The following is a 27,601-nucleotide window of genomic DNA, read 5'->3' as shown; positions in this document are numbered from 1 at the left end:
GTAAGTTTCTAGAGAACTGACTCCAATTTTGAAACAAGTTCTACTATGGATCAGTTCAGTTCAGTCACTCAGTCATGTCTGACTCTTTGTGACCCCATGAATTGCAGCACGCCAGGCCTCCCTGTCCATCTCCAACTCCCAGAGTTCACTCAAACCCATGTCCATGGAGTCGGTGATGCCATTCAGCCATCTCATCCTCTGTCATCCCCTTTTCCTCCTGCCCCCAATCCCTCCCAGCATCAGAGTCTTTTCCAATGAGTCAACTCTTCGCATGAGGTGCCCAAAGTACTGGAGTTTCAGCTTTAGCATCATTCCATCCAAAGAACACCCAGGACTGATCTCCTTTAGAATGGATTGGTTGGATCTCCTTGCAGTCCATGGGTATACACTATCAAATCACATTGCATGCCACAGAGAAATCATTTGTCATAGTAAAAGTCAATTAATGTGGCAAATTACATTGTCATTTTATTTTAAGAAATATTCACATCCATCCCAACCATCAGCAACTACTTCTGTCAGCAAGGCATTAACATCAAGGCAAGAGCCTCCATCAGATAAAAGATTACAACTCACTGAAGACTAATATAATGATTAGAATTTTTTAGTAATAAAGAATTTTTAAATTAAGCTATGGACATTGCTTTTTAGTCATAATATCATTGCATACTTAATGGGCTACAGTATAGTATCAACATAACTTTTATACATACTGAGAAACAAAGAACTTGTGTGACTTGCTTTATTGTGATATCTGATTTTATTGCAGTTATCTGGAACTGAACCTGTATCTCTGAGGCATAACTGTACTGCTTTTATAATTTCAATATTCATTCATCCAGTAATAATATATGAAAATATTGTTTGATGTTTACATGTAATTTGCTATCCTGTAACCTTTGTAAGCTTACATACTAGTCCCTTTCTGATCAATACTTAGATATTTTCTATATAATATGCTAATAAAGCCAGTTTATTCTTTTCATTCTGTAGGTTCTAAATTTCTTTTTCTTGCTTCCCTGAACAGCTTAGGACCTCTAGTATGAATAGGAGTGATCCCTGCTGTGATCCCAGTCTTAGAGGAAAGCATTCAGGTCAATATTCAAGTGCATGTGCATTTTGCTTAATATTTCAAGCACACAGATTTCTTTTAAGTGTCAAACATCACTATCACATTGCTATGACTCTGTTTTTAATAATGAAATGGAAGTTCAGTTCAGTTAAGTCGCTCAGTCGTGTCCGACTCTTTGCAAACCCCTGAATCGCAGCACACCAGGCCTCCCTCTTCATTACCATCTCCCGGAGCTCACTCAGACTCACGTCCATCGAGTCCGTGATGCCATCCAGCCATCTCATCCTCGGTCATCCCCTTCTCCTCTTGCCCCCAATCCCTCCAAGCATCAGAGTCTTTTCCAGTGAGTCAACTCTTCTCATGAAGTGGCCAAAGTACTGGTGCTTCAGCTTTAGCATCATTCCTTCCAAAGAAATCCGAGGGCTGATCTCCTTCAGAATGGACTGGTTGGATCTCTTGCAGTCTAAGGGACACTCAAGAGTCTTCTCCAACACCACAGTTCAAATGCATCAATTCTTCAGCCCTCAGCCTTCTTCACAATCCAACTCTCACATCCATACATGACCACAGGAAAAACCATAGCCTTGACTAGACGGACCTTAGTCGGCAAAGTAATGTCTCTGCTTTTCAATATACTATCTAGGTTGGTCATAACTTTTCTTCCAAGGAGTAAGCATCTTTTAATTTCATGGCTGCAATAACCATCTGCAGTGATTTTGGAGCCCCCCAAAATAAAGTCTGACACTGTTTCCACTGTTTCCCCATCTATTTCCCATGAAGTGATGGGACCGGATGCCATGATCTTAGTTTTCTGAATGTTGAGCCAACTTTTTCACTCTCCTCTTTCACTTTCATCAAGAGGCTTTTTAGTTCCTCTTCACTTTCTGCCATAAAGGTGGTGTCATCTGCATATCTGAGGTTATTGTGTTCCTAAAAAAGACTAAAATGACATCATTTACTTGCTCAGGTGTGTCTGATTATTCACAATCCCATAGACTGTAACCTGCCAGGGTCCTCTGACCATGGAATTTCCCAGGCAAGAGTACTGAAGTGGATAGCCATTTCCTTCTCCAGGGATCTTCCCCGCCCCCGCCACCCCCCAGGGGTTGAACCTGTGTTTCTTTCATCTCCTGTACTGGCAGATGGATTATTTATCACTGTACCACCTGGGAAGCACTTTACACTAGATTTTTTAAATTTAAGTGCAAATTAATGATGACAAAAGCTAGAATGGAACGGTATCCCTGTGAAGAGGAGCTTTTCTTGTGACATGACCATCACTCTTGAGATTTTTCTAGGACCAACTAAAGGTTGCAACTTGGGTACTTCACAAACTATTTCCAGTAAGTTTTTAGAGTTAAAAATATATGGGTAACTTAGAAGGGTAGTTATTTCCCTTGGATGCTGACTTACTGTGTTGAATAGGAAAAAAAAAAAGTGGAAAATGAACATGAGAAAAAACTTCTTCCCTTGAAAAGCTTATATGTTCAGCTATGTGTCTCTTGTTTAGCTGTATAAACATTTGAAAAATGATTACAAAAAACTGAGTATATTTTTAACACAAACTTGGAGTTCAACCTGATAAAGAGGTTTATGCTATAAAATACTAAAAGCAATGAATACTTCTGATGAGTTCTGAAGGTGACTGATGAGTTAAATGTTAAGTTCATTTACTCATCAAGTAGCTACTTGATATCTATCATGTGTCTGTTATTAAGGTAACATATTTTAATTGAGGCTGAAAATAAGTAAATACATATATCATAATTTGGGTAATGATAAGTACAACAAAAAAATGAAAAAGAATAAAGAGATAGGGAGTGAGTTGGGCTCTCAGTGTAAAACAGGTTATTAGGGTAACCAAAGTGTCTTTATAAAGTGAGACATGTAGATATCTGGGGAGGGAGTATTTCAAGCAAAAGGAAAACCCTAATGCAAAGATGCAGGCAACATTTTTTTAATGATTCAGAGTAAAATGTTACCAGAATAACTGGGAGATAAGACATCTTGAATTATGAAATATTTGAAAACATAATGATACACATGTTATGTATAGAACTGGGCCACCGAAATAGTTACCATGCTTATAATTTAATTTAGTGGTAATATGGGACTAAATGTTATTTCTTAACTGTTTATGAAAACAAACTTCTTAAATTAAAAAATAACAACACACCATTTGTTTATTCAAAGTAAAACTTTGACAAGATCAGAAGACTCTTGACTGAGGCTTTCTATTGAGTTGGTTTTATCTGAATCAACATACTTCTTCAGTCAACTTCAAACCTTTATTCCACTATGGTCAAATTCTTGGGATTATATATTATTCCTACTGGCACTGGTGAGTTAGTTCCAAATAGTATTTGATAAAATATTGACTAGTGAAACCCCAGGTTATTATCTAGAAGCAATCATTTAGGATATTTTTATTTGAAGTATAAGAGTATAGCTGTATAATATTTAATATAGTGCACAAAATTAGAAATGTAAATATTCTTAAATCTTATTCCTTATAGAACAAGTTTTGTATGGGAAATATTTATTAATATATTTAACCTACATTTGTGAACTCAGTGAGTGATATAAAGAAGACAGTCACAGATTCCATCCTTTAGGAAATTATAACCCAGGAGAAGATATAGGAGATTATTAGTAAAACAGATTTTTAAATGAAGTAGAAGATAGTATCTATGTACTCACTCAAAAGTGTTTATTGAACAACTACTGTATACCAGGCACTCTGCTAGACACAAAAGATACAGCAATTAGCAAGACTGGTACTATCTATGCTGTTTGCCACCTAGAAGTGGGAGGGGGGGAGACATTAACATAAATAAAAATAATATTATAAATTTAAATTTGGAGAGGTAGAGGGCACTATGGGAGCATACATGCAATAGTATGAGAATACAACATATAAGAATATGAACCCCGAAGAAGTTTGTGATTATGAAGAGAAAGATCATTTTTAGCCAGGGATTCTGAAAGCCTTCACAGAAACAGAGTAATTGAGTTGGATCTCGAAGGATGGGTGGGATTTGGCCTGGGGTAGAGGTGGAAAAGAGCAATGCAGATGGAGGCGATGGCTTGGACAGAATCATTCAAGTGTGAGAAGGTCTAGAGGATCAAAGATCATGCAGTAGGCAAGCTACTGGGAACTTTACTGAAAATAGCAACCAGCTGCCTGGAAAGATGGGTTTAGAGCTATGAGTGAATGTCTAGGCTTGATTCAGGAAAGAGAAAGTAGCTGAAGAGACATTTAAGCAGAAGAAACACCACAGAAAATGAGATGTCCAAAATATATCTGTTTACAAGGTGCTGAATAGACTGATGGGGAGGAACAGTGGCTAAAATTCCATTATGATAGTTCAGTAAGGACATAATGAGGCAGGAATTGCCCAGATCTTTGGGTTTACTTATCAAAGGAAAATATGTAGAACATAGAAGTGCCTTGAGATTTAGAGTCATAGTCTTGATTTTAAATTCTTGTCTCAATTCTTGCCAATCTCACCTTGCCCAAACTAATCTAAATCTTAGTTAATTTATCATTAACTGAGGCTACTAATGATTGCATTCCAGAATTTTGGGATGAATTTGAGATAAAATGTATCAATGCTCAGCACCAATGTGATAGAGGGGATATGTTCCAAAGGGAAAGTCACACAAGTCTGCTTTCCCCAAGGTGGCATTTAGATTTGTTGTTGTTCAGTCACTAAGACGTGTCCAATTCCTTGCAACTCCATGGACTACAGCCCATCAGGCTTCCCTGTCCTTCACTATCTCCTAAAATTTGCTCAAATTCATGTCCATTGAGTCAGCTATGCTATCTAACCATCTCATCCTCTATTGCCCCCTTCTCCTCCTTCCCTCAGTATTTCCCAGATCAGGGTCTTATCCAATGAGTTGGCTCTTTGCATCAGGTGGCCAAAATACTGGAGCTTCAGTGTCAGTCATTCCAACGAATATTCAGGGTTGATTTTCTTTAGGACTGACTGGTTTGATCTCTTTGCTGTCCAAAGGACTCTCGAGAGTCTTCTCCAGCACCACAATTCAAAAGCATCAATTCTTTCGCACTCAGCGTTATTTATAGTCCATGTTTCACATCTATACATGATTACTGGAAAAACCATAGCTTTTACTATACAGGCCTTTGTCAGCAAAGTGATGTCTCTGCTTTTAAATATGCTTTCTAGGTTTGTCATAGCTTTTCTTCCAAGGAGCGACTTTTAATTTCAGGGCTGCAGTCACCATCCGCAGTGATTTTGAAACCCGAGAAAATAAAATCTGTCACTGCTTCCACTTTTCCCCTTCTATTTGCCATGAAATGATGGGACCAGATGCCATGATCTTAGTTTCTTGAATGTTGAATTTTAATCCAGCTTTTTAGCTCTCCTCTTTCACCCTCATCAAGAGGCTCTTTAGTTCCTCTTAACTTTCTGCTATTAGAGTGGTATCATCTGCATATGTGAGGTTGTTGATATTTCTGCCAACATTTGGGGAATACCAGTGTAAGAATTATAGTTTCAAGCTGATGAACTGTAATTATAACACTTTCCTTTCATTGGCTGTCTATTATTTGTCAGGCACTGTGCTCAGAATCCCATTTCCATTATTTCTTAATATAGTACAGAAAATGTGAGCCATTGTTGCTGCTTTTTAACAGAGAACTGAAATCTATCAAGAAGTTATAAAGTTATTAATAAGTAGTAGAACCTACTGTCATCTGCAAGTATTGGGCAGTCTATTTCATGGTATCTTAATACAACAGGTAAAAATGAGTTGTCATAACAGTAGACATAAATTTTTGTAAACAGAATGTGTTTATTAAGATATTCAGTGTAAGAGAAGGAATAATTTCAGAAATACTAAACAGATATGAGTGTAAATTGTATTAGTAGACATATAAGCTTCAAATATAGACTAAGGCAACAAGGCAAAGGCAGGGAAAACAACCTCGTTCTGGGGTTTTAGTGCTGAGGTCAATATGTTACAGCATCATGCTTAATGCAATACAGAATTTACAAACTACCCATTATTGGTGAGCTTCCCCTAAAAAAGACAATAAAACTGGGATTAAACTGCATGATGGCCTTGATTATTTTGAGGTTACCTGGTACCATGTCTGACAAATGATTGAAGAGGTGTTACTCTCCATTTCCATCCTTGGACTCCTACTAGAGCCATTTTTCAAGAAAAGAAAGTCAGATAAGAATGTAGAAATATATTCCATTTGAGTGAAAATCAAAATAAAATGGAGTATTGAAAACGAAGAAAGTTATTTGGATTCAGTTACCATTGTTTTGCCTGGGAAAATAATGGATTTTTTTTTTTCATAAAGCTCAGCAAGTTAGTGGCATTTTAATAACAGAAAAAAATTCATGCACTTATAGCACTTTACATAGAAAGTTTCATTTTATTTTTGCAAGAAATTTGTGAAGTAGATAGTATTATGGACTTCCTTAGTGACTCAGTGGTAAAGAATCCACCTGCAAAGTAGGAGACCTGGGTTCAATCCCTGGGTCAGGCAGATCCCCTGGAGAAAGAAATGGAAACCCACTCCAGTATTCTTGCCTGGAAAATCCCATGGACAGAGAAGCCTGGAAGACTGCAGTCCATGGGGTCACAAAGAGTAGTGACTAAACAAGAAAAAAACAAAGTATTATACACATTTTCTGATTAAAAATAAACAAACAAACATACTGAAGCACAGAGGGATTAAACATCTTGTCTGAAGTCACACAGTTAGTTAAGCATTAAGTGAAAGTCTCTCAGTTGTATCCAACTCTTTGTAACTCCATGGACTATACAGTCCATGGAATTCTCCAGGCTAGAATACTGGAGTGATTAGCCTTTCCCTTCTCCAGTGGTTCTTCCCAACCCAGGGATCAAACTCAGGTCTCCTGCATTGCAGGCAAATTAAAATGGGAATTTAAAGGAAACAACTGGACTCCTGGTGGTGCTTTTAGTTACTATAATATACTGCATCTCAACTCAAAACAAACTTTATGCCTTTTAACTGACCATACAGTAGATCATAATAAAAGTCCACTGTTAGTGATTTACTTCCACTATGTCATATCCAGGGCTAAACACTGGGGGAAAAGATTCTGAGTCTGCAGATATTGCTGAGGTGTGAAGCTTCCTTTGTGCATTCAAAACTGTATTTAAAATGCATTTTGTGTTAGTTTTCTGTTGCTGATTCTCTCCATTATCCTGTGTGTGTCACTATGTGTATATGTCACTCTGTGTGTGTGTGTGTGTGTGTGTGTGTTTTAAGGAAGGTTGTTAACCTCAGTTAACCCATGTCATTATAGAGGTATTACTAACCATGGGAATTCCCAGAAATATATGCTATTTGGCAAGAAGCAGAGAGGACTGTGCCCGAACAGAATATCTAATATGTATCTATGCTTCAGGTTGAATACAAATATGTTAAGACATGTGTAAGATATAATAAGAATTCCCCTTAGGGCTGCTGTCAGGAGAACACCTTATTAACACGTAGATATTTATGCTGCCCATGGAGAAGTGTATCTTATTTACCTTAACCTTGGATATTTACATGTCTTTAGTACCAAGAATAGTCATATTTAAATTCTCATGTGAATATCAATAGTTATCTGATGGATTCACTTCACCTATTTCAAAGTAATCAAACAGGGTTTCCTGGTAATATTTTAATAATATTGCCCAAATATTTAATAATATTGCCCAAAGAGAAAGTCATCTAAGAGTGATCTTAAAGGTTTGAAAAATATTGGTCACACTTTATATAAATAAAGTTGATCATAGAGCCTTCACAAAATTTCTTGTCTTTTGTATTTCAAAAGACCCTTAGCTAACTCATCCTCCTTTCCATTGTGTTACCTAGTCAAATTAACATATGACTTTATCCAAACGTAAACTCTTGGTTCTCTGTTTTTAATTTTGAGAAGCATCACTTGGTTGATTTTTAAAACAAAGACAAAAAGATACTGAATGAAAAAAGTGTGCTTACAAAATTCTCTGGGAGCTCTGCTTTCATCATTTCTATTCACCTGCTATACAATTCCTATTAACATTTCTCAGGTACTGAGAGATGATGAGAAATACTTTCTTAACATGTCTCATTGTTTTCCCAAAGCAGTAAAAAGATTTGGCCCACTGGTAGAAAGAACTGGAAAAGTTCACCTGATTTTATGTCACAACAAGTACCTAGATTTATTCATCAGCAAATACCCCAGTGTATGTAACTGTGCTAGGCACACAGTAGGTGCTCAGTGAGAACTTGTTGAATGAATCGCATGTGACAGAAGGGTTAGATCCATTTTGCGTGATCCTAAGGAAATATAACCAGCATAATGGATATAAAGTTTATGGATGCATTTCTAAAAATCACCATCAGTTTATTCAAAGGTGAAAGAAATTTCCTCAGAAAAGTAAGGAGGAAGTGTTTCAAGAATATGCTGGATGACTGTACAGCATAGTAGTGATATAATACAGGACACTGTGGCATTGTTGACTGAGCAGATTCATTATAAGTTATGCTCAACTATGAATTCTAAGCTTTCATATGGATTCCTGGGGAAAATCAAGAAAGGCATCTTCATATCCCTGCTCCCAGACTTAAAAATATATGTGTATCTGCAACCAGTCTCAGGAAGCAGGTCCCTCTACTAAAGATGACTTCTCTAGATCCCAGACTTTCCTTCCTCTTCTGAGGCCCTGGGACAGGGAGGGAATACATGGCTCATGTTTATATCTACTGCTCACCTTGCTGGTTCCTTTCTTACAGGTCAAAGCCTGCCCAGGATTTTCATACATTGGAAAGATGGTAGAGAGGGACACTTTAAAAGTGATAAGGTGTCCTCTAGGTTTACGGCAGGCAAAGGCTGTAGACTTAGATGTTAGAGATGAGAAGGGGCTGTGTGACAGATCAGGCTGCCAAGGACTCCATCGTATGGGACCTCTAGGGTTACATTAAAAAAATTCTGTGTCATGATGAAAGTCAGAAGTTAGCTCCTACACCTGTGCCTCAGTGGGGAAATTAGGTACTGGTAGAGTTCTGTACCATTATATCTACTACTGTGGGCAGGAATCCCTTACAAGAAGGGGAGTAGCCATCATGGTCAAAAAAGAGTCTGAAATGCAGTACTTGGATGCAATCTCAAAAACAACAGAATGATCTCTGTTTGTTTCCAAGGCAAACCATTCAATATCACAGTAATCCAAGCCTATGCCCCAACCAGTAATGCTGAAAAAGCTGAAGTTGAATGGTTCTATGAAGACGTACAAGAACTTTTAGAACTAACACACACAAAAAAGATGTCCTTTTCGTTATAGGGGACTGGAATGCAAAAGTAGGAAGTAAAGAAACACCTGGGGTAACAGGCAAATTTGGCCTTGGAATACAGAATGAAGCAGGGCAAAGGCTAATAAGAGTTTTGCCAAGAAAATGCACTGGTCATAGCAAACACACTCTTCCAACAACACAAGAGAAGACTCTACACATGGACATCACCAGATAGTCAACACCGAAATCAGATTCATTTTATTCTTTGCAGCCAAGGATGGAGAAGCTCTATATAGTCAGCAAAAACAAGACTGGGAGCTGACTGTGGCTCAGATCATGAACTCCTTATTGTCAAATTCAGACTTAAATTGATTATACAATGGAAGTGAGAAATAGATTTAAGGGCCTAGATCTGATAGATAGAGTGCCTGATGAACTGTGGAATGAGGTTTGTGACACTGTACAGGAGACAGGGATCAAGACCATCTCCATGGAAAAGAAATGCAAAAAAGTAAAATGGCTGTCTGGGGAGGCCTTACAAATAGCTGTGAAAAGAAGAGAAGTGAAAAGCAAAGGAGAAAAGGAAAGATATTCCCATTTGAATGCAGAGTTCCAAAGAATAGCAAGGAGAGATAAGAAAGCCTTCCTCAGTGACCAATGCAAAGAAATAGAGGAAAACAACAGAATGGGAAAGACCAGAGATCTCGTCAACAAATTGGAGATACCAAGGGAATATTTCATGCAAAGATGGTCTTGATAAAGAACAGAAATGGTATGGACCCAACAGAAGCAGAAGATATTAAGAAGAGGTGGCAAGAATACACAGAAGAACTGTACAAAAGAGATCTTCATGACCCAGATAATCACGATGGCATGATCACTTACTGAGAGCCAGACATCCTGGAATGTGACGTCAAGTGGGCCTTAGGAAGCATCACTATGAACAAAGCTAGTGGAGGTGATGGAATTCCAGTTGAGCTCTTTAAGATCCTGAAAGATGATGCTGTGAAAGTGCTGCACTAAATATGCCAGCAAATCTGGAAAACTCAGCAGCGGTCACAGGACTGGCAAAAGGTCAGTTTTCATTCCAATCCCAAAGAAAGGCAATGCCAAAGAATGCTCAAGCTACTGCACAATTGCATTTATTTCAGTTCAGTTCAGTTCAGTTCAGTTCATTCACTCAGTCGTGTCCGACTCTTTGCGACCCCATCAGTCGCAGCACGCCAGGCCTCCCGTCCATCACCAACTCCCGGAGTTCACTCAAACTCATGTCCATCAAGTCGGTGATGCCATCCAGACATCTCAACCTCTGTCATCCCCTTTTCCTCCAGCCCCCAATCCCTCCCAGCATCAGAGTCTTTTCCAACGAGTCAACTTTTTGCATGAGGTGGCCAAAGTACTGGAGCTTCAGCTTTAGCATCATTCCTTCCAAAGAACACCCAGGGCTGATCTCCTTCAGAATGGACTGGTTGGATCTCCTTGCAGTGCAAGGGACTCTCAAGAGTCTTCTCCGACACAACAGTTCAAAAGCATCAATTCTTCGGCACTCAGCTTTCTTCACAGTCCAACTCTCGCATCCATATATGCACTCATCTCACACGCTAGTAAAGTAATGCTCAAAATTCTCCAAGCCAGGCTTCGGCAGTACATGAACCATGAACTTTCAGATGTTCAAGCTGATTTTAGAAAAGGCAGAGGAACCAGAGATCAAATTGCCAACATCCGCTGGATCATGGAAAAAAGCAAGAGAGTTCCAGAAAAATATCTATTTCTGCTTTATTGACTATGCCAAAGCCTTTGACTGTGTGGATCACAATAAACTGTGGAAAATTCTGAAAGAGATGGGAATACTAGACCACCTGACCTGCCTCTTGAGAAATCTGTATGCAGGTCAGGGAGCAGCGTTTAGAACTGGATATGGAACAACAGACTGGTTCCAAATGGGAAAAGGAGTACATCAAGGCTGTATATTGTTACCCTGCTTATTTAACTTATGTGCAGAGTACATCATGAGAAATGCTGGGCTGGATAAAGCACAAGCTGGAATCAAGATTGCCGGGAGAAATATCAATAACCTCAGATATGCAGATGACTCCACCCTTATGGCAGAAAATGAAGAGGAACTAAAAAGTCTCTTGATGAAAGTGAAAGAGGAGAGTGAAAATGTTGGCTTAAAGCTCAACATTCAGAAAACTAAGATCATGGCATCTGGTCCCATCACTTCATGGGAAATAGATGGGGAAACAGTGGAAACAGTGTCAGACTTTATTTTGGGGGGCTCCAAAATCACTGCAGATGGTGATTGCAGCCATGAAATTAAAAGATGCTTACTCCTTGGAAGGAAAGTTATGACCAACCTAGATAGTATATTCAAAAGCAGAGACATTACTTTACCAACAAAGGTCCGTCTAGTTAAGGCTATGGTTTTTCCAATGGTCATGTATAGATGTGAGAGTTGAACTGTGAAGAAGGCTGAGCACCGAAGAATTGATACGTTTGAACTGTGATGTTGGAGAATACTCTTGAGAGTCTCTTGAACTGCAAGGAGATCCAACCAGTCCATTCTAAAGGAGACCAGCCCTGGGATTTCCTTGGAAGGACTGATGCTGATGCTGATGCTGAAACTTTAATACTTTGGCCACCTCATGCAAAGAGTTGACTCATTGGAAAGACCTTGATGCTGGGAAAGACTGAGGGCAGGAGGAGAAGGGGAAGACAGAGGATGAAATGTCTGGTTGGTCACCGACTGGATGGACATGAGTTTGGGTAAACTCCAGGAGTTGGTGATGGACAGGGAGGCCTCGTGTGCTGCAATTCATGGGGTCACAAAGAGTCAGACACGACTGAGTGACTGAACTGACTGAGAGTTCTGTATGCCCTCTGCATCCCAGAAACAGCTCTGTTTAAAATTGGTGTTACACATCAGAGTTCTAGATAAGCATTACTTTGAGAAAGAGGTCTCATGGCCTGCAAAATGTTTTGTTCCCCAGGCAAAAATGTGTTGCAATATTCCTAACCTCTTTCTTTCACATTCTATGACCAGGTCGTCAGCATTCTGTCAGCTCTTCTTTCAAAATACATTCTGAATCTAATTATAAATTCTGATCTCCTCACTGCTAATATCTCAGTCCTAGCCACCATCACGTGTCCCATGAACCACTATGGTAGTCCCCTAACCAGTTTCCCTGTTTCTACCCTCATGTTACCCCTAGCCCCCATCAGAGTATTCTTCACACAGTGATTCTTTGAAACAATCATGACACTCCACTGACAATATTCTATAATGTCTTTCTTTCTTATTCAGAATAACATAAAGGGTTCCTTATGGCCTGAGAGAGTATAAACTGGCACCAAGACCCTCTTCAACCTCATCTTTCCCCCTGCTTCTCCATGTTCACTGCCCAGTGGCCTTATTGACACTATGGCTCTTCTGCAAATACCCCAAGTCTCCCTCACTTCAAAACACTTGAACTTACCATTTCCTTTGCTTGCAATACTTTCTCCCCTGATATCTGAATGATTCCATCCTGCACTTGTTCATATCTCCACTTAGATGTTACTTCTGCCGAGATGTCTCCACTAACCTGTTTAGTCCCTCTGCATCCCTGTTCATTCACTATCCTCTTACCGCGCACTTTCCATTTATGAGTAGATTTATTTATTGCTCACTGTCTGTCCTTCCCACCTGGAGACATGAAGGCAGAGAAGATATCCTCAGTTCTACTATATCCCTACTATCTAAAATAGTGTCTGAAATAAGTCAATACTCAATGAAAATGTGGTGAGTTAATGAATAAAATCAAAGGGTGCAGTGTGCTTGATAGTTATAGCAGCCATAAGTCTTCTTGAGGTGAAAAATGTGATCATTCTAAGGCAATTTTTGTAGTAACTGTTTCCGACTCCTGGCACGGGGCAAAGAACACAGATGCACTCCTGCAGTTACACTCTCAGACTTCTAACAACCGTCTCTGAATTATCTCTGCCCCTTCAGACTGCTCAGCTCCTGGCCTCCCATTGCTGCCCATTTTCAGGCAAGAAAAAGGCACTCTGGGCTCCCACCGTCATCCCTGGCAGGAGCAGGACTGAATTCCCACCTCAGTTTATGTATTCTCTGGCATATCTTTGAAGGACACAGGGAAACCATAGAAATATCGCTCATATTTGTAGCATAAGCAATTAAATTAAATTAGTAAATATTGTTTATGTAGCTGCTTTCAGAGGTAGGACTGAACTTGCTGATATTATAGCATGGGAGGAGGTGGCTTCTGGGTGCTGATAAGATGGCAATCATGATTTTGAAGGTCAGATATAAAGGGGAATAGATCTTAGGCTGGCTCTAGAATTTATAGGTCTTAAACATTTATTTTAAGGAATTTTTGTAAAACATATGACATTTTTGTGATATCCTGACATATCTCACATGCTTTTATACTGTTTTGTACTATATAAATAGGACTTAATAAGACTAGCATCCTGCCTCCTCCTCCCTTCCCCCCATATACAGAGCACACATTGCAGCAAAGGGTTACGATGCTATGCAATTTCTGCCCACACTCTGCAACTTTGCCCTCCTCCATTGCTTGTCAAGCCAGTCATATCTGGCTGGTGGGGAAGTTAATTTTGATGACTAACTCATACTTGAAATTCCCCCAGTTTCTCCCCATTTTGCCAGCTCCTCGAGCTTCTGAAGTCACTTATTACCATGACATTTACAGAATATGACATGTGTCTTTTGGACAAAACCAAAGACATTTCTTTCCATCACCCTTTGATTTGTGACTTCTGTCTTTGGAATTTTTATGAAGTCTGAGACAGATTTTGCCTTGTCATGAAAATGCCAGTGTCATCACTACCTAGATATCTGGATCATTTAAGTGGTGCAGCAATCCAATCAGCTCCTGTTTTTAACTACACATCATTTTGCCAATGTTTCTGACATGTTTTCCAGTGTTATTAACAGTCCTCCCATAGAAAGAAATCTTCCAAAGAGAACTGCACTTTCATAGCTGAAGTAAATTAGACTGTTTAAACTATCAAAATGTTTCCCCAGATTTTCTTAAACTCTTCCCACTTCTCACCTTCTGTGAATTGTTCTCTTTTGTCAGTTTCATCAAATTTTCTTTTCAGTAGTAGTGGTCACTAATTTGAGACACTTCATAGCATGTGGTTTGGTACAGTACTATGTGCCCCTTTTTAAACTTAATCCCTTAGTGCTTTAGTTTATTCAGTTATAAAATTGAAATTTGAGCCAATTCATTATTTGAACCAGCTTGTTACTGACATATCATTATTGGCACTACTTTCCCCATTTCTAGACTTTACAATACAGTTGGTGTGTGTGTGCGTAGTTTTCTTTGACTTCCAAATAAATTCTATGGTCATATTTCTGTTTTAAAAGAATAATGAGAATATGATCATGAGAATTTGTTCTGCCTGTAAGCAAGGAGTAAAATGGGCAGGATATGTTTAACCTGTATCACATGCTGAAGAACTTCCTGTAGCCCTCAAGGGTTGACCCAACTGTCATATTATCTGAGAAGTCTTACCTGTATCTATTTCTATACTTTTCCCAAACAACTTTTATTAGTCAATTCTCTGTTCCTTATTACAATACTTGGTAGATCTATTATTTTCCTATGACACTCTGTTGATTTTATTATGTCTTTCTACTCTACCATAAGCCCCTTGAATACTAAGTCTGTGCCCTTGTTTTGTTTTTACATTTGTGTATCCCCACACAGTGCTTGGAATATATTAGGCACGTAATAAAAGGTTCTTAAATAGAATTGAATTAAGTATAATGAAAGGGCATGTGACAACCCTACTGACCTGATCGTGTGTCACGTGGCTCTGGGTATGTTCCAAGTTCAGTACTACCAAAGTTTTGCCTAGGAACACCTGACATGTTTAACATGAATAAGCCAATTGTCTTATTATTAACAAATAGTTTTAGGACCTTTACCATGAACTTAATACTCATAGCAAGACTGTGAGAGAGAAAAGGACTGGGAAACCTTCTAATCTAATTGGAGTTTAGAGACAGTAGATATTGATAATACCCAAGTTTACAAAGCTTCCGAGAAGCTTTGCATCTGAATCCATAAAGTACTGTAGTACATAGATCTGAAGTATGTCTATTATAAAAAAGTTAAACATGATTTATGTGTGATATATATATATTATATGTTTAATATGTCTCATATATATATTATTTTTAATATAAGTATATATATATATGTGTATGTCTCACATATATATTACCCTGGAAAGCAATATGTACAATGAGTTCAGAGAAGCTGAGAAATAGTCCATCAATGCTAAACCAATACACAATTATTCAACAATGTAGTAATGCCTCTGGTGAAATAATCTTAGAAAATCAAACACATACATGTGCACTTGAGCACGCAACACACCAACTGTATTGTGAAGTCTAGAAATGGGGAAAGTAGTGCCAATAATGATATGTCAGTAACAAGCTGGTTCAAATAATGAATTGGCTCAAATTTCAATTTTATAACTGAATAAACTAAAGCACTAAGGGATTAAGTTTAAAAAGGGGCACATAGTACTGTGCCAAACCACATGCTATGAAGTGTCTCAAATTAGTGACTGAAGTTGTATCAAGGAAAAAAGGCAGAAAATAAATCCTGAATATAAATTTTAAAGTAATCCTTTGTCATCTGAATCTTCAGTTATGTCACCCAGAGAATATCTGATAGTGATGTTCTGTGGTTAAGGATATTTTACTCTTGCTTGGAGCAACCTCTCTTATCATGAGTGTTCTCCTGTGATTTGTACAATCCACTAATAGGTTATTTTACGCATCTTCTTTGTCATGACTTATTTGTAACTCATTGCTCTTTAGATGCAAAATACTATGACTCATAAACATAGTTGCATATCTCACTGACTTTTGAATAACTTATTCTATGGTAGCTCAGTGGTAAAGAATCTGCCTGCCAATTTAGGAGACATGGGTTGGTTGGATCCCTGGGTCCAGAAGATCCCCTGGAGAAGGAGATGACAACTCACTCCAATATTCTTACCTGGAAAATCCCATGGACAGAGGAGCCTGGCAGGCTATATAGTCAATGGAATCGCAAAGAGTCAGACACGACTTGGTGACTGAGCACAGCATAGCATGTTGAGGCTTGAGAAACTGGGGATATGTCTTACTCATACAACAATTGCCCCTGTGCGCCTAACATAAAAAAGTCCTATCTGCTTAGTTGTTTTGACATACAAGAAAAAAAACTTATACTACCAAAGGGGAGAAGGAAGGAGTGACAGGTTAGGAGTATATTATTATTAAAAGATATAAACTACTATATGTAAAATAGATAAGCAATGAGGATCAACTGCAAGGCATGAGATCCATGTTATTTAATGTAATATATAATGAAATATATAAATAGCACTGTGCCCATTTCTGCACAATGCTATTTAAACTAGTTAGAACCCCAATCAAATTTTTCTTAAAAGTCTCCATTTTAAGAAAAGTTCTGTAAAGGAAACTGGGAAAGCATCTGTTTCAATTGCTTAAACAAACTTAAAATTTCAAGACTGAACTAGTTGTAGGCCTCTCAATAATTATTTGTCATATGTCCAATTATCAGCTATTTTTGATATACTAATTACAGAGCTCATTGCAAGTAGTGATTGGGAAGGGGCAAATTCTCTCACCTGTTTATTTAAGTATGATTATTGCACTTATCATTAAAGAAACTGTCTCTAAAAAAGGATATAACTCTTAGGCTTAATTTCTAATCTACACAGCTGCATTTTGGAGGAGGCAGTCATAGGTTTTATATTTGCTATCTTGATCAAAACATTTGTGAGACTGTTTAGAGAGGAAGGTGTTTTAAGACTGACTTTTTTTAACATACCTCTCTTAGTCTGTGAGTAAGTCATAGGAATGAAATAGCAGCATATGCTTAGAAAAAGAAGCAATACAAATAGGAGCTATCTCTGCAGTAATAAAGAATAAATTTCTTATGCTAAAGAAACCAAAATGTTTCAATTAATATTAGCAATATTTAAAGCCAAGAAATGTTCATTGGTTTATAATTTCTTATTCATAATATTTTTTAATTACCAATTCCAAACACCCAAATTATTTTCTAATGCAAGCTCTTCACACACGTTCTATCTGCCTGAAAGACTTGCAACAATCCTACACATTCTCCTCACACTTCATCCCAGCATTAAGATGACGTTCACACAGAGGACTCCATTACTTTTTTCAAGTACACCCTCTCTCCCAACCTAATCTATAAAATCTTATTTTCAACCACAGATATCTTATTGAACTTCTCCTAAGCTCTTATCCCAACTTTTAAGGATCTCTATGCTTACTAGTTTTATCTTTCCTCTCTTCTAGACTACAAACACTATGACAGCAAGGTTAATGTGTTTTCATTTTATTTACTGTGTATTCAATAATGATTAGTGCCTAAAACATAGTGTTTGTGATATAATTGTTTGGTAAGTATTGATAATAACACATTTTAGAATTGTTTAGCTTTTATATGTAAGTAATTTTTCTGGATGTAGGACCTAGACTGAAATTCTTTCATTCATCATTCATTCATTCATCCAAGAGCAGTGACATTTATGTCAGGAATTATGCTAGGTATTATTAGCATTAGATGCAGAGTATTAGAGTAATCTATTACTGCAGCCATGAAATTAAAAGATGCTTACTCCTTGGAAGAAAAGTTATGACCAACCTAGATAGCATATTGAAAAGCAGAGACATTACTTTGCCAACAAAGGTCTGTCTAGTCAAGGCTATGGTTTTTCCAGTGGTCATGTATGGATGTGAGAGTTGGACTGTGAAGAAAGCTGAGTGCTGAAGAATTGGTGCTTTTGAACTGTGGTGTTGGAGAAGACTCTTGAGAGTCCCTTGGACTGCAAGGAGATCCAACCAGTCCATTCTGAAGGAGATCAGCCCTGGGATTTCTTTGGAAGGAATGGTGCTAAGGCTGAAACTCCAGCACTTTGGCCACCTCATGCAAAGAGTTGACTCATTGGAAAAGACTCTGATGCTGAGAGGGATTGGGGGCAGCAGGAGAAGGGGATGACAAAGGATGAGATGGCTGGATGGCATCACTGACTAGATGGACGTGGGTCTGAGCGATCTCTGGGGGTTGGTGATGGACAGGGAGGCCTGGCGTGCTGTGATTCCTGGGGTCGCAAAGAGTCGGACACGACTGAGCAACTGGACTGAACTGAACTGATTATTGCGGCTCAGAGGGTAAAGCGTCTGCCTGCAATGTGGAAGACGCGGGTTGGATCCCTGGGTCGGTAAGCTCCCCTGGAGACGTTGCAACCCACTCCAGTATTTTTGCCTGGAGAAGCCCATGGACGGAGTAGCGTGGTAGGCTACAGTCCACGGGTCTCAAAGAGTCAGACACGACTGAGCCACTTCACTTTCACTTTTCTCACGCTTCTGGTTTCTGACAATTTCTGTTCATATAGTTCTTCAGAATTAGGAAATGTCTCATATATACTTTCTTAAAACACAACCACATTAAAATGGGGGGGGGGAAGATATCATCACTCTAATTTGATAGACAAGGGATTCTTAGAATCAGAGCATCAACATAAAAGGATCAATATACGACCAAAGACTTGAACCTTAGATTTCTGATGCTGAATGTCCTACTTTTTCTAGTGCTATTTCCATACATACTTCATCTGTGTAACCACTCAAGTTTTATTTCTATTTATTTCTATTTACCAAAAGACTTTAGTTCCTGTATTTTGTTCATTTTAATGCATTTCTTTAAAAGGACAAACTTAGGCTTAATTCTCTTTTAAACAGATCAAATACTAGGCACTATTAAAAGCAGTAAAAAGTTCCCATTATTGTCTGAATCACATTCGATGAGTAAATAATTGTAATCTACAAATCAGAATAAACATATGGGAATGATGTAAAGGGAATATAAGTAACTAAAATAAAGCAATATTTTTTCAAAGTTTGAACCAGTTATACATTTTTAAAAAATCCGATTTATCATAGCCAAGTTCTCAAAGTTCATTTCACACTTAAAATTGCCTTGAATGCATTTTGTATATTATGCTCATACAAACATTTCACAACAGTCTAGCTAATAAACCTATTTAAATTTCCTGAATGCTTTGTTTGTTTTTTACCACTTTATTTTTCTCTATTAGGATAAAGCACTTCCTTTATAATTATCTGGTGTCTGCATAATGCTCCCTCCAGCTCTACTTCAAAACATGGAAATGAGTATTTGGTTAAAATTTAGGCTTCCACATGAGACAAAAAGTTTATATTCCAGCTGTAACAGACTGAGAATAGCTGATTACCAAACAAAATTCATTTTAAAATTAAATATGGGGAGGGTGGCAGGAGGGGGGTTCAGGATTGGGAACTCATGTACACCTGTGGCGGATTCATGTCAATGTATGGCAAAACCAATATAGTATTGTAAAGTAAAAAAAAAATAATAATAATAAATAAATAATAAAGAGCACAAAAAAAAACTGGAAAAAAAAGAAAAAAAATTAAATATGGCCATGGTAAAAAAATCTCCTTCATAAGATAGAGTTATCATGATATACTATCGTGATTAATAACATCCCCATAAATATGACTTTTGTCATTTCTTGTTTTCTGAAGGGCCCAGAGTACTAAAACCAAACTGACAAAACTTACAGGAAAAGGAAGTGAGAATTTTTTTAAATTGCAGCAAACAAAATATCTATAACTAAACAATTGAGAATACTTAATGTTATAGATTTTGGAGCTGGAGATTTCAGTTATGAATGAGAAGGAATATATTACTTATGTGGAGACAGAAAGTAACTTTATTTTTTTTGTTTCCGGGCTGTGTGATATCAACTTTAATAGTTACTTTTATTAGAGTCGTACAAACAGGTGTTTGTGACAAAATTAAAATAAAATGAGTCAAAGAGAAGATGCAAACTGGATACTTCCCATTTGAGACCAAATATGAGGAACACACACTGCTCATTATTAACAATATTTATGTCTACATTGGAAACACTTTCTCTTCATTTAATTTTCCTCATCTTGCCTGGAGGCACTATCATGGAAACAAGGGAGCCATTAATCTTTTCTTTGTCTGACAGCTAAGAAATCAACAAAGCTCAAGGACTAGAGCAAAATCCATTTTCTCCTCTCCACCCTACTTACTGCCTCAGCCTTAGTACAAGCCATTGCCCTTTCTCCTGGACCTTCAAAATGACATCTAAACTGGTCTTTCCATCTGCACTCTTGCTGTAAATTTCATTCATACCTCTGAAATTATTCTAAATTCTCAGCCTAACTAAAACTTTTATTGGTTTGTCACCTCACCTTCAACAGAGTAAATTTCAAGCTCTTTACTTTGGGTTATAAGACCCCTCATGAGCTGGTTCAACCCTCCAGCTTTACCATGTCCTCTTTTGAGTACAGTAATGCTGTGAAAGACCTGCCATCATGGATATACTTTGGAAGACATAATTGTTTAAGGGCAAAATTCTTATTTTATGTATGTATTTTCCCAGTATAATTATTATTGCAAAATGCTGTTTTACCTCCCTAGTGTTTTTTGTTTTTATTTTTTGCACATACTATTTTTTGCCTCTGTTCCTTTCTTCTCTCTTATTCCTGGACAACTTTTATCAAAGTTTTAAACATGTTTCTTTCTTGATAAAACTCCCTGACACAGCACTCTAAGAGGCTGCTTTCTCTTCTTGTACTAAATTTTCTTTTGGCATAGTTCATACTGTCTATTGATTACTTGTTTCTATGTCTATGTCCTCATTTATAATATGAGCATCCTAAATACATATTTTAAAATTTTTATACTTCTTGGGCTCTAGAATAATTTCAAGAATGTTCTCAAGATCATCTCATTTAAAGGATTTAAGTTCAAATAAATTAAGATAGAATTTTTAAGATAAAATTAAAAACATAAAAACTGCTCCAAAATATCTCACTTGTAAAATATTAAATATTGAATCCTATTTGGGGATTCAGAACATAAAGCAAATAAATGCCAGTTCTCAAGTTGGAGAAAGATAATTTAAATTACTTAAGGTATTTTGGGTGGACAGGTAATACATGAGTTGGGATAGGTAAGAGACAAAATGAGACAGGGCAAAAGCTAAGAGTTTTGTCAAAAGAATACATTGGGCATAGCAAACAGCATTTTCCAATAACCCACAAAACAACTCTACACACGGACATCTCCAGATGGTCAATACTGAAATCAGACTGATTATGTTCTTTGCAACCAAAGAGACTGAAGCTGTATACACTCAGCAAAAAACAAGGCCTGGAGCTAACTGCGGCATAGATCATGAACTTTTTATTGCAAAATTCAGACTTAAATTGAAGAAAGTAGGGGAAATCACTAGGCCCTTCAGGTATGACCTAAATCAAATCCCTTATGATTATACGGTGGAGGTGAGGAATAGATTCAAGGGATTAGGTCTGCTAGACAGAGTCCCTGAAGAACTATAGATGGAGGTTTGTAGCACTGTACAGTAAGTGGTGTCCAAAAACATCTCAAAGGAAAAGAAATGTAAGGAGGTAAAGAGATTTTTTGAGAAGGCTTTACAAATACCCAGAAAAGAGGAAATGTGAAAGGCAAGGGAGAAAGGAAAAGATATACCCAACCGAATGTAGAGTACCAGAGAATAGCAAGGAGAGATAAGAAAGCCTTCTTAGTGAACAGTGCAAAGAATTAGATGGAAAAAAACAGAATGGGAAAGACTAGAGATATATTCAAGAAAATCTGAGATAAAAAAGAGAACATTTCGTGCAAGGATGGGCATGAAGAAGGTTAGAAATGGTAATGACCTCAGAGAAGCAGGAGATATTAAGAAGATGTGGCAAAAATACACAGAAGAACTATACAAAGAAGATCTTAATGTCTCATATAGCCATGATGGTGTGGTCACTCACCTAGAGTCAGATATCCTGGAGTGTGAAGCCAAGTGGGTCTTTTCTTTTTAATATAAATTTATTTAATTGGAGGCTAATTACTTTACAATATTGTATTGGTTTTGCCATACATCAACATGAATCCGCCATGGGTGTACACATGTTAAGAAACATTACTATGAACAAAGCTAGTGGAGGTGATGGAATTCTAGCTGAGCTATTTCAAATCCTAAAATATAATGCAGTTAAACTGTTGCACTCAATGTGTCAGCAAATTTGGAAAACAGCAGTGGCCATAGGACTAGAAAAACGTCAGTGTTCATTCCAATCCCAAAGAAGGGAAATGCCAAAGAGTATTCAAGCTAGCACACAGTTGTGCTCACTTCAGATGTCAACAAGATGATGTTCAAAATCCTTCAGTCTAATCAACGGAGAACTTCGAAATGTGCAATCTGGATTTAGAAAAGGCAGAGGAACAAGAGATCAAATTGTCAACATTCATTGGATCATAGAGAAAGCAAGAGAATTCCAGAAAAACATTTACTCCTGCTTTATTGACTGTGGGAAAGCCCTTGACTGTGTGGATCACAGCAAATTGGAAAATTCTTAGATGGGAATACCAGACCACCTTGTCTGTCTCCTGAGAAACCTGTATGCCAGTCAAGTAGCAATAATTGAAACTGGACATGGAACTGACCAGTTCAAAATTGAGAATGGCATACATCAAGATTGTATATTTTCACCCTGCTTGTTTAACATCTATGCAGAGAACATCATATGAAATTTTGGGCTGGATGAATCACAAGCTGCCATCAAGGTTGGAAGTGGAAAAATGAAAGTTAGTCGCACAGTCATGTCCGACTCTTTGCCATCCCATGGACTGTAGCCTGTCTGTCTCCTCTGTCCATGGAATGCTCCAGGCAAGAGTATTAGTTTAGGTTACCATTTCCTTCTTGAGGGGATCTTCCCAACCCAAGGATCAAACCTGAGTCTCCTGCATTGCAGGCAGATTCTTTACCAACTGTGTCATTAGGGAAACCCAGAATCAAAAATGCTGAGAGAAATATCAACAACACCACATTTGCAGATTATACCACTCTAAGGGCAGAAATCAGAGAAGGAAATGACAACCCACTCCAGTAGTTTTTCCTGGAGAATTCCATGGACAAAGGAGCCAGGTAGGCTACAGTCCATGGGTTTTCAAAGAGTTAGACACAACTGTGTGACTAACTTTCACTTTGCAGAAAGCAAAGAGGAACTAAAGAGACTCTTGATGAGGGTGAAAGACGAGAGTGAAATCTGGCTTAAAACTCCACATTCAAAATACTAAGCTCATGGAATCTGGTACTATCACTTCACAACAAATAGAAGGGGAAAATGTGGAAGCAATGACAGATTTTATTTTCTTGGGCTCCAAAATAACTGCAGAGGTTGACAGCAGCCACAAAATTAAAAGGCGCTTGCTCCTTGGAAGGAAATCTATGACAAACTTAGACACCATATTAAAAAGCAGAGACATCACTTTGCTGACAAAAGTCCATATAGTCAAAGTTATGGTTTTTCCAATAGTGATGTACAGATGTGAGAGTTGGACCATAAAGAAGGCTGAGTGCCAAAGAATTGATGCTTTTGAATTGTGATGCTGAAGACTCATAAGAGTTCCTTGGACAGTAAGGAGATCAAACCTGTCAATTCTAAAGAAAAATCAACCCGGAATTTTCATTCAGTTTAGTTCAGTCGCTCAGTCGTGTCTGACTCTTTGCAACCCCATGAATCACAGCATGCCAGGCCTCCCTGTTCATCACCAACTCCCGGAGTTCACTCAGACTCATGTCCATTGAGTCCGTGATGCTATCCAGCCATCTCACCCTCTTTCATCCCCTTCTTCTCCTGCCCCCAATCCCTCCAACCATCAGAGTCTTTTCCAATGAGTCAACTTTTCGCATGAGGTGGCCAAAGTATTGGAGTTTCAGCTTTAGCATCATTCCTTCCAAAGAAATCCCAGGGCTGATCTCCTTCAGAATGGACAGGTTGGATCTCCTTGCAGTCCAAGGGACTCTCAAGAGTCTTCCCCAACGCCACAGTTCAAACTCATCAATTCTTCGGTGCTCAGCTTTCTTCACAGTCCAACTCTCACATCCATACATGACCACTGGAAAAACCATAGCCTTGACTAGACAGACCTTAGTCGGCAAAGTAATGTCTCTGCTTTTGAATATAGTGTCTAGGTTGGTCATAACTTTTCTTCCAAGGAGTAAGCGTCTTTTAATTTCATGGCTGCAGTCACCATCTGCAGTGATTTTGGAGCCCAAAAAAATAAAGTCTGACACTGAAGGATGTTGAAACTCCAATACTTTGGCCACCTGATGTAAAGAGCTGACTCACTGGAAAAGATCCAGATGCTGGGAAAGATTGAGGGCAGAAGAGGGGAGCAACAGAGGATGAGATTGGTGGATGGCATCACCATCTCAAGGGTCATGAGTCTGATCAAACTCTGGGAGATATTGAAGGAAAGCAAGGCCTGGCATGCTGTGGTCCATGGGGTTACAAAGAGTCAGACACAACTTAGTGACTGAGCAACAACAACAAGTGTAAAATGGAAATGAGTTTCCATAGGGACTGAAATCTTATCAAGTATAACTTGCAATTTGTGGTTTCACTAATAAAAATGGGAAGAACTGTAGTCAGAACTTCAAGAGCAATGTTGTTACTCTTTAAAAAAAAATTTTATTTTAATTGGAGGATGACTGCTTTGCAAGGTTTTGTTGGTTTCTGCCATATATTAACATGAGTCAACCATAGGGATACATATGTCTTGCCCCCTTCCACCTCCCTCCCACCTCCCACCCCATCACATCCCTCTAGGTTGTCACAGAGCATGGGATTGAACTCCCTGAACCAAAGAGCAAATTCCCACTGGCTATTTTACATATGGTAATGTATATGTTTCAACACTACTCTCTCAATTCATCCTACCCATTCCTTCCTGCACTGTGTCCACAAGTCTGTTTATGTCAGTGTCTCTGTTGCTGCCCTACAAATAAGCTCATCAGTATTATTTTCTAGATTTCATATATGTGCATTAATATACGATATTTGTTTTTCTCTTTCTGATTTGCTTCACTCTGTATAACAGGCTCTACATTCACCCACTTTACTAAAACTGACTCAATTTCTTTCCTTGTAATATTCCATTGTATATATGTACCACATTTTCTCATCCATTCATCTGTTGATGAACATCTCGGGCTTCTTCCATGTCCTGACTATTGTAAATAGTGCTGCAATGAACATTGGGGTACATGTATCTTTTCAAATTTAGGTTTCCTCAGGGTATATGCCTAGTAGTGGGATTGCTGGATCATATGGTAGTTTTATTCCTGGTTTTCTGTTAAGGGATCTCCATACTATTCTCAATAGTGGCTATGTAACTTTATATTCCCACCAACAGTGCAAGAGGGTTTCCTTTTATCCATACTCTCTCCAGCATTTATTGTTTGTAGATACTTGATGATGGCCATTCCTACCAGTGTGAGGTGGTACCTCATTGTAGTTTTGATTTGCATTTCTTTAATAATTAGTGATGTTATACATCTTTTCACCTGTTTATTAGCTATCCAGATGAGTTCTTTGGAGAAATGTCTGTTTAGGTCTTCTTCAATTTTTTGATTGGGCTGCCTTTTTTTTTTTTTTCCTGATATTGAGTTGTATCTACTGCTTGTATGTTTTGTCAACTGCTTCATTTGCAATTATTTTCTCCCATTCTGAGGGCTGTATTTTCATCTTATGTGTGGTTTCTTTTACTGTGCAAAAGGTTTTAATTTGTCTTGTTTGTTTATGTTTTGTTTTTATTTCCATTACTCTAGGAGGTGGGTCATAGAAGATCTTGCCCTGATTTATGTCAAAGGGTGTTCTGCCTCTATTTTCCTCTAAGAGTCTTCTAGTTTCTGGTCTTCTTTTAGGTCTTTAATCCATTTCAAGTTTATCTTTGTGTGTGGTGTTAGGAAGTGTTCTAATTTCATTCTTTTATACATGGTTGTCCAGTTTTCCCAGCATCCAATTATTGAAGAGACTATCTTTTCTCCATTATGTTGTTACTTTTAAAATAAGCAATTAATAAAAAGTTTAAGGTCATTGAAAAGTATACACATTAAAACCTTTTATTTTTAATCAAGAGATACCAGTGAGATTATTATGCAATTTTGTTGCTAAAAGTTTCTGTTTTAAAATATTAAGATGTTATCTATAAATTACCTTTTTATTACATGAGCCTCTGTACTTCACCACCCAAATTTCAAACTGCCAACGTGTTTGACAAAATGTAGAGGGGAGATGCCCTCCCTTCAATGTCAACATCAGTAGAGCTTTAATTAAAACATACTGGGATTGAGGTGCTGGGGGAGGGTAAACAAAACCTTGTGTTCCTATCAAAATCTAAGTATGTTATTGTGAATTAGCAGTAGAAACTATTTTCACAGAATTCTATCACACATGGACTTGGAATAGAACTGTACTACAATTTTTTTTTTAACCTTACTATTTTTCTTTCTGTTTATCACAGACCACTTGAATGTTCACAAGCTGATTACCCACAAGTTGAATATCAAAGAAGACAGCAATGCTGGGGCCCTATAAGTCTATCTCTTTTCACATTGGCAATCATAGCAATCATAGGAATTGCCATTGGTATTGTTACTCATTTTGTTGTTGAGGGTAAGTATACAGGTCACATTTCTATTGCCTCAGTGCTCCATGACTTAATATCTTGAAATTCTCAGTCATATAAAAATTCCATTTGCATGCTATTAGCATTTTAATTATTAATCTTTTACTGATGTTAAATTATAGATTGCCCCAATATTGAGTCCTATGTTTCATATTTCCAGCCAATGATGCTTGCAATATATTTACATTATTATGAAGACAATCAAAAACAAATACATATTTTTTTAAAAAGAATGAAAACATTATCTTTATTTTTTTTTCATTTTATTTATTTATTTATTTTTTTTAAAATTTTTTTTTTTTTTTTAATTTTAAAATCTTTAATTCTTACATGCGTTCCCAAACATGAACCCCCCTCCCACCTCCCTCCCCACAACATCTCTCTGGGTCATCCCCATGCACCAGCTCCAAGCATGCTGCACCCTACGTCAGACATGGACTGGCGATTCAATTCTTACATGACAGTATACATGTTATAATTCCCATTCTCCCAAATCATCCCACCCTCTCCCTCTCCCTCTGAGTCCAAAAGTCTGGTATACACATCTGTGTCTTTTTTCCTGTCTTGCATACAGGGTCGTCATTGCCATCTTCCTAAATTCCA

At 37.8% G+C, this 27,601-nt stretch overlaps 1 protein-coding gene across 1 annotated transcript in view; it reads left to right on the top strand.

Moving 5' to 3' along the window:
- LOC102185449 (transmembrane protease serine 11F) overlaps window positions 1–27,601 on the top strand; it is a 104,484-nt gene that overhangs the window by 27,151 nt on the left and 49,732 nt on the right. The window contains exon 3 of the mRNA XM_018049513.1: window positions 26,834–26,985. Within this exon, the coding sequence (XP_017905002.1) occupies window positions 26,834–26,985 (152 nt within the window). The remainder of the gene's footprint in view (window positions 1–26,833; window positions 26,986–27,601) is intronic.

This window comes from Capra hircus, chromosome 6 (genome assembly GCF_001704415.2).
Source record: "Capra hircus breed San Clemente chromosome 6, ASM170441v1, whole genome shotgun sequence".
Taxonomy (NCBI): Eukaryota; Metazoa; Chordata; class Mammalia; order Artiodactyla; family Bovidae; genus Capra; species Capra hircus.
Note: the sequence above shows the minus strand (reverse complement) of the source record. Positions and strands in the feature narration are given on the sequence as shown.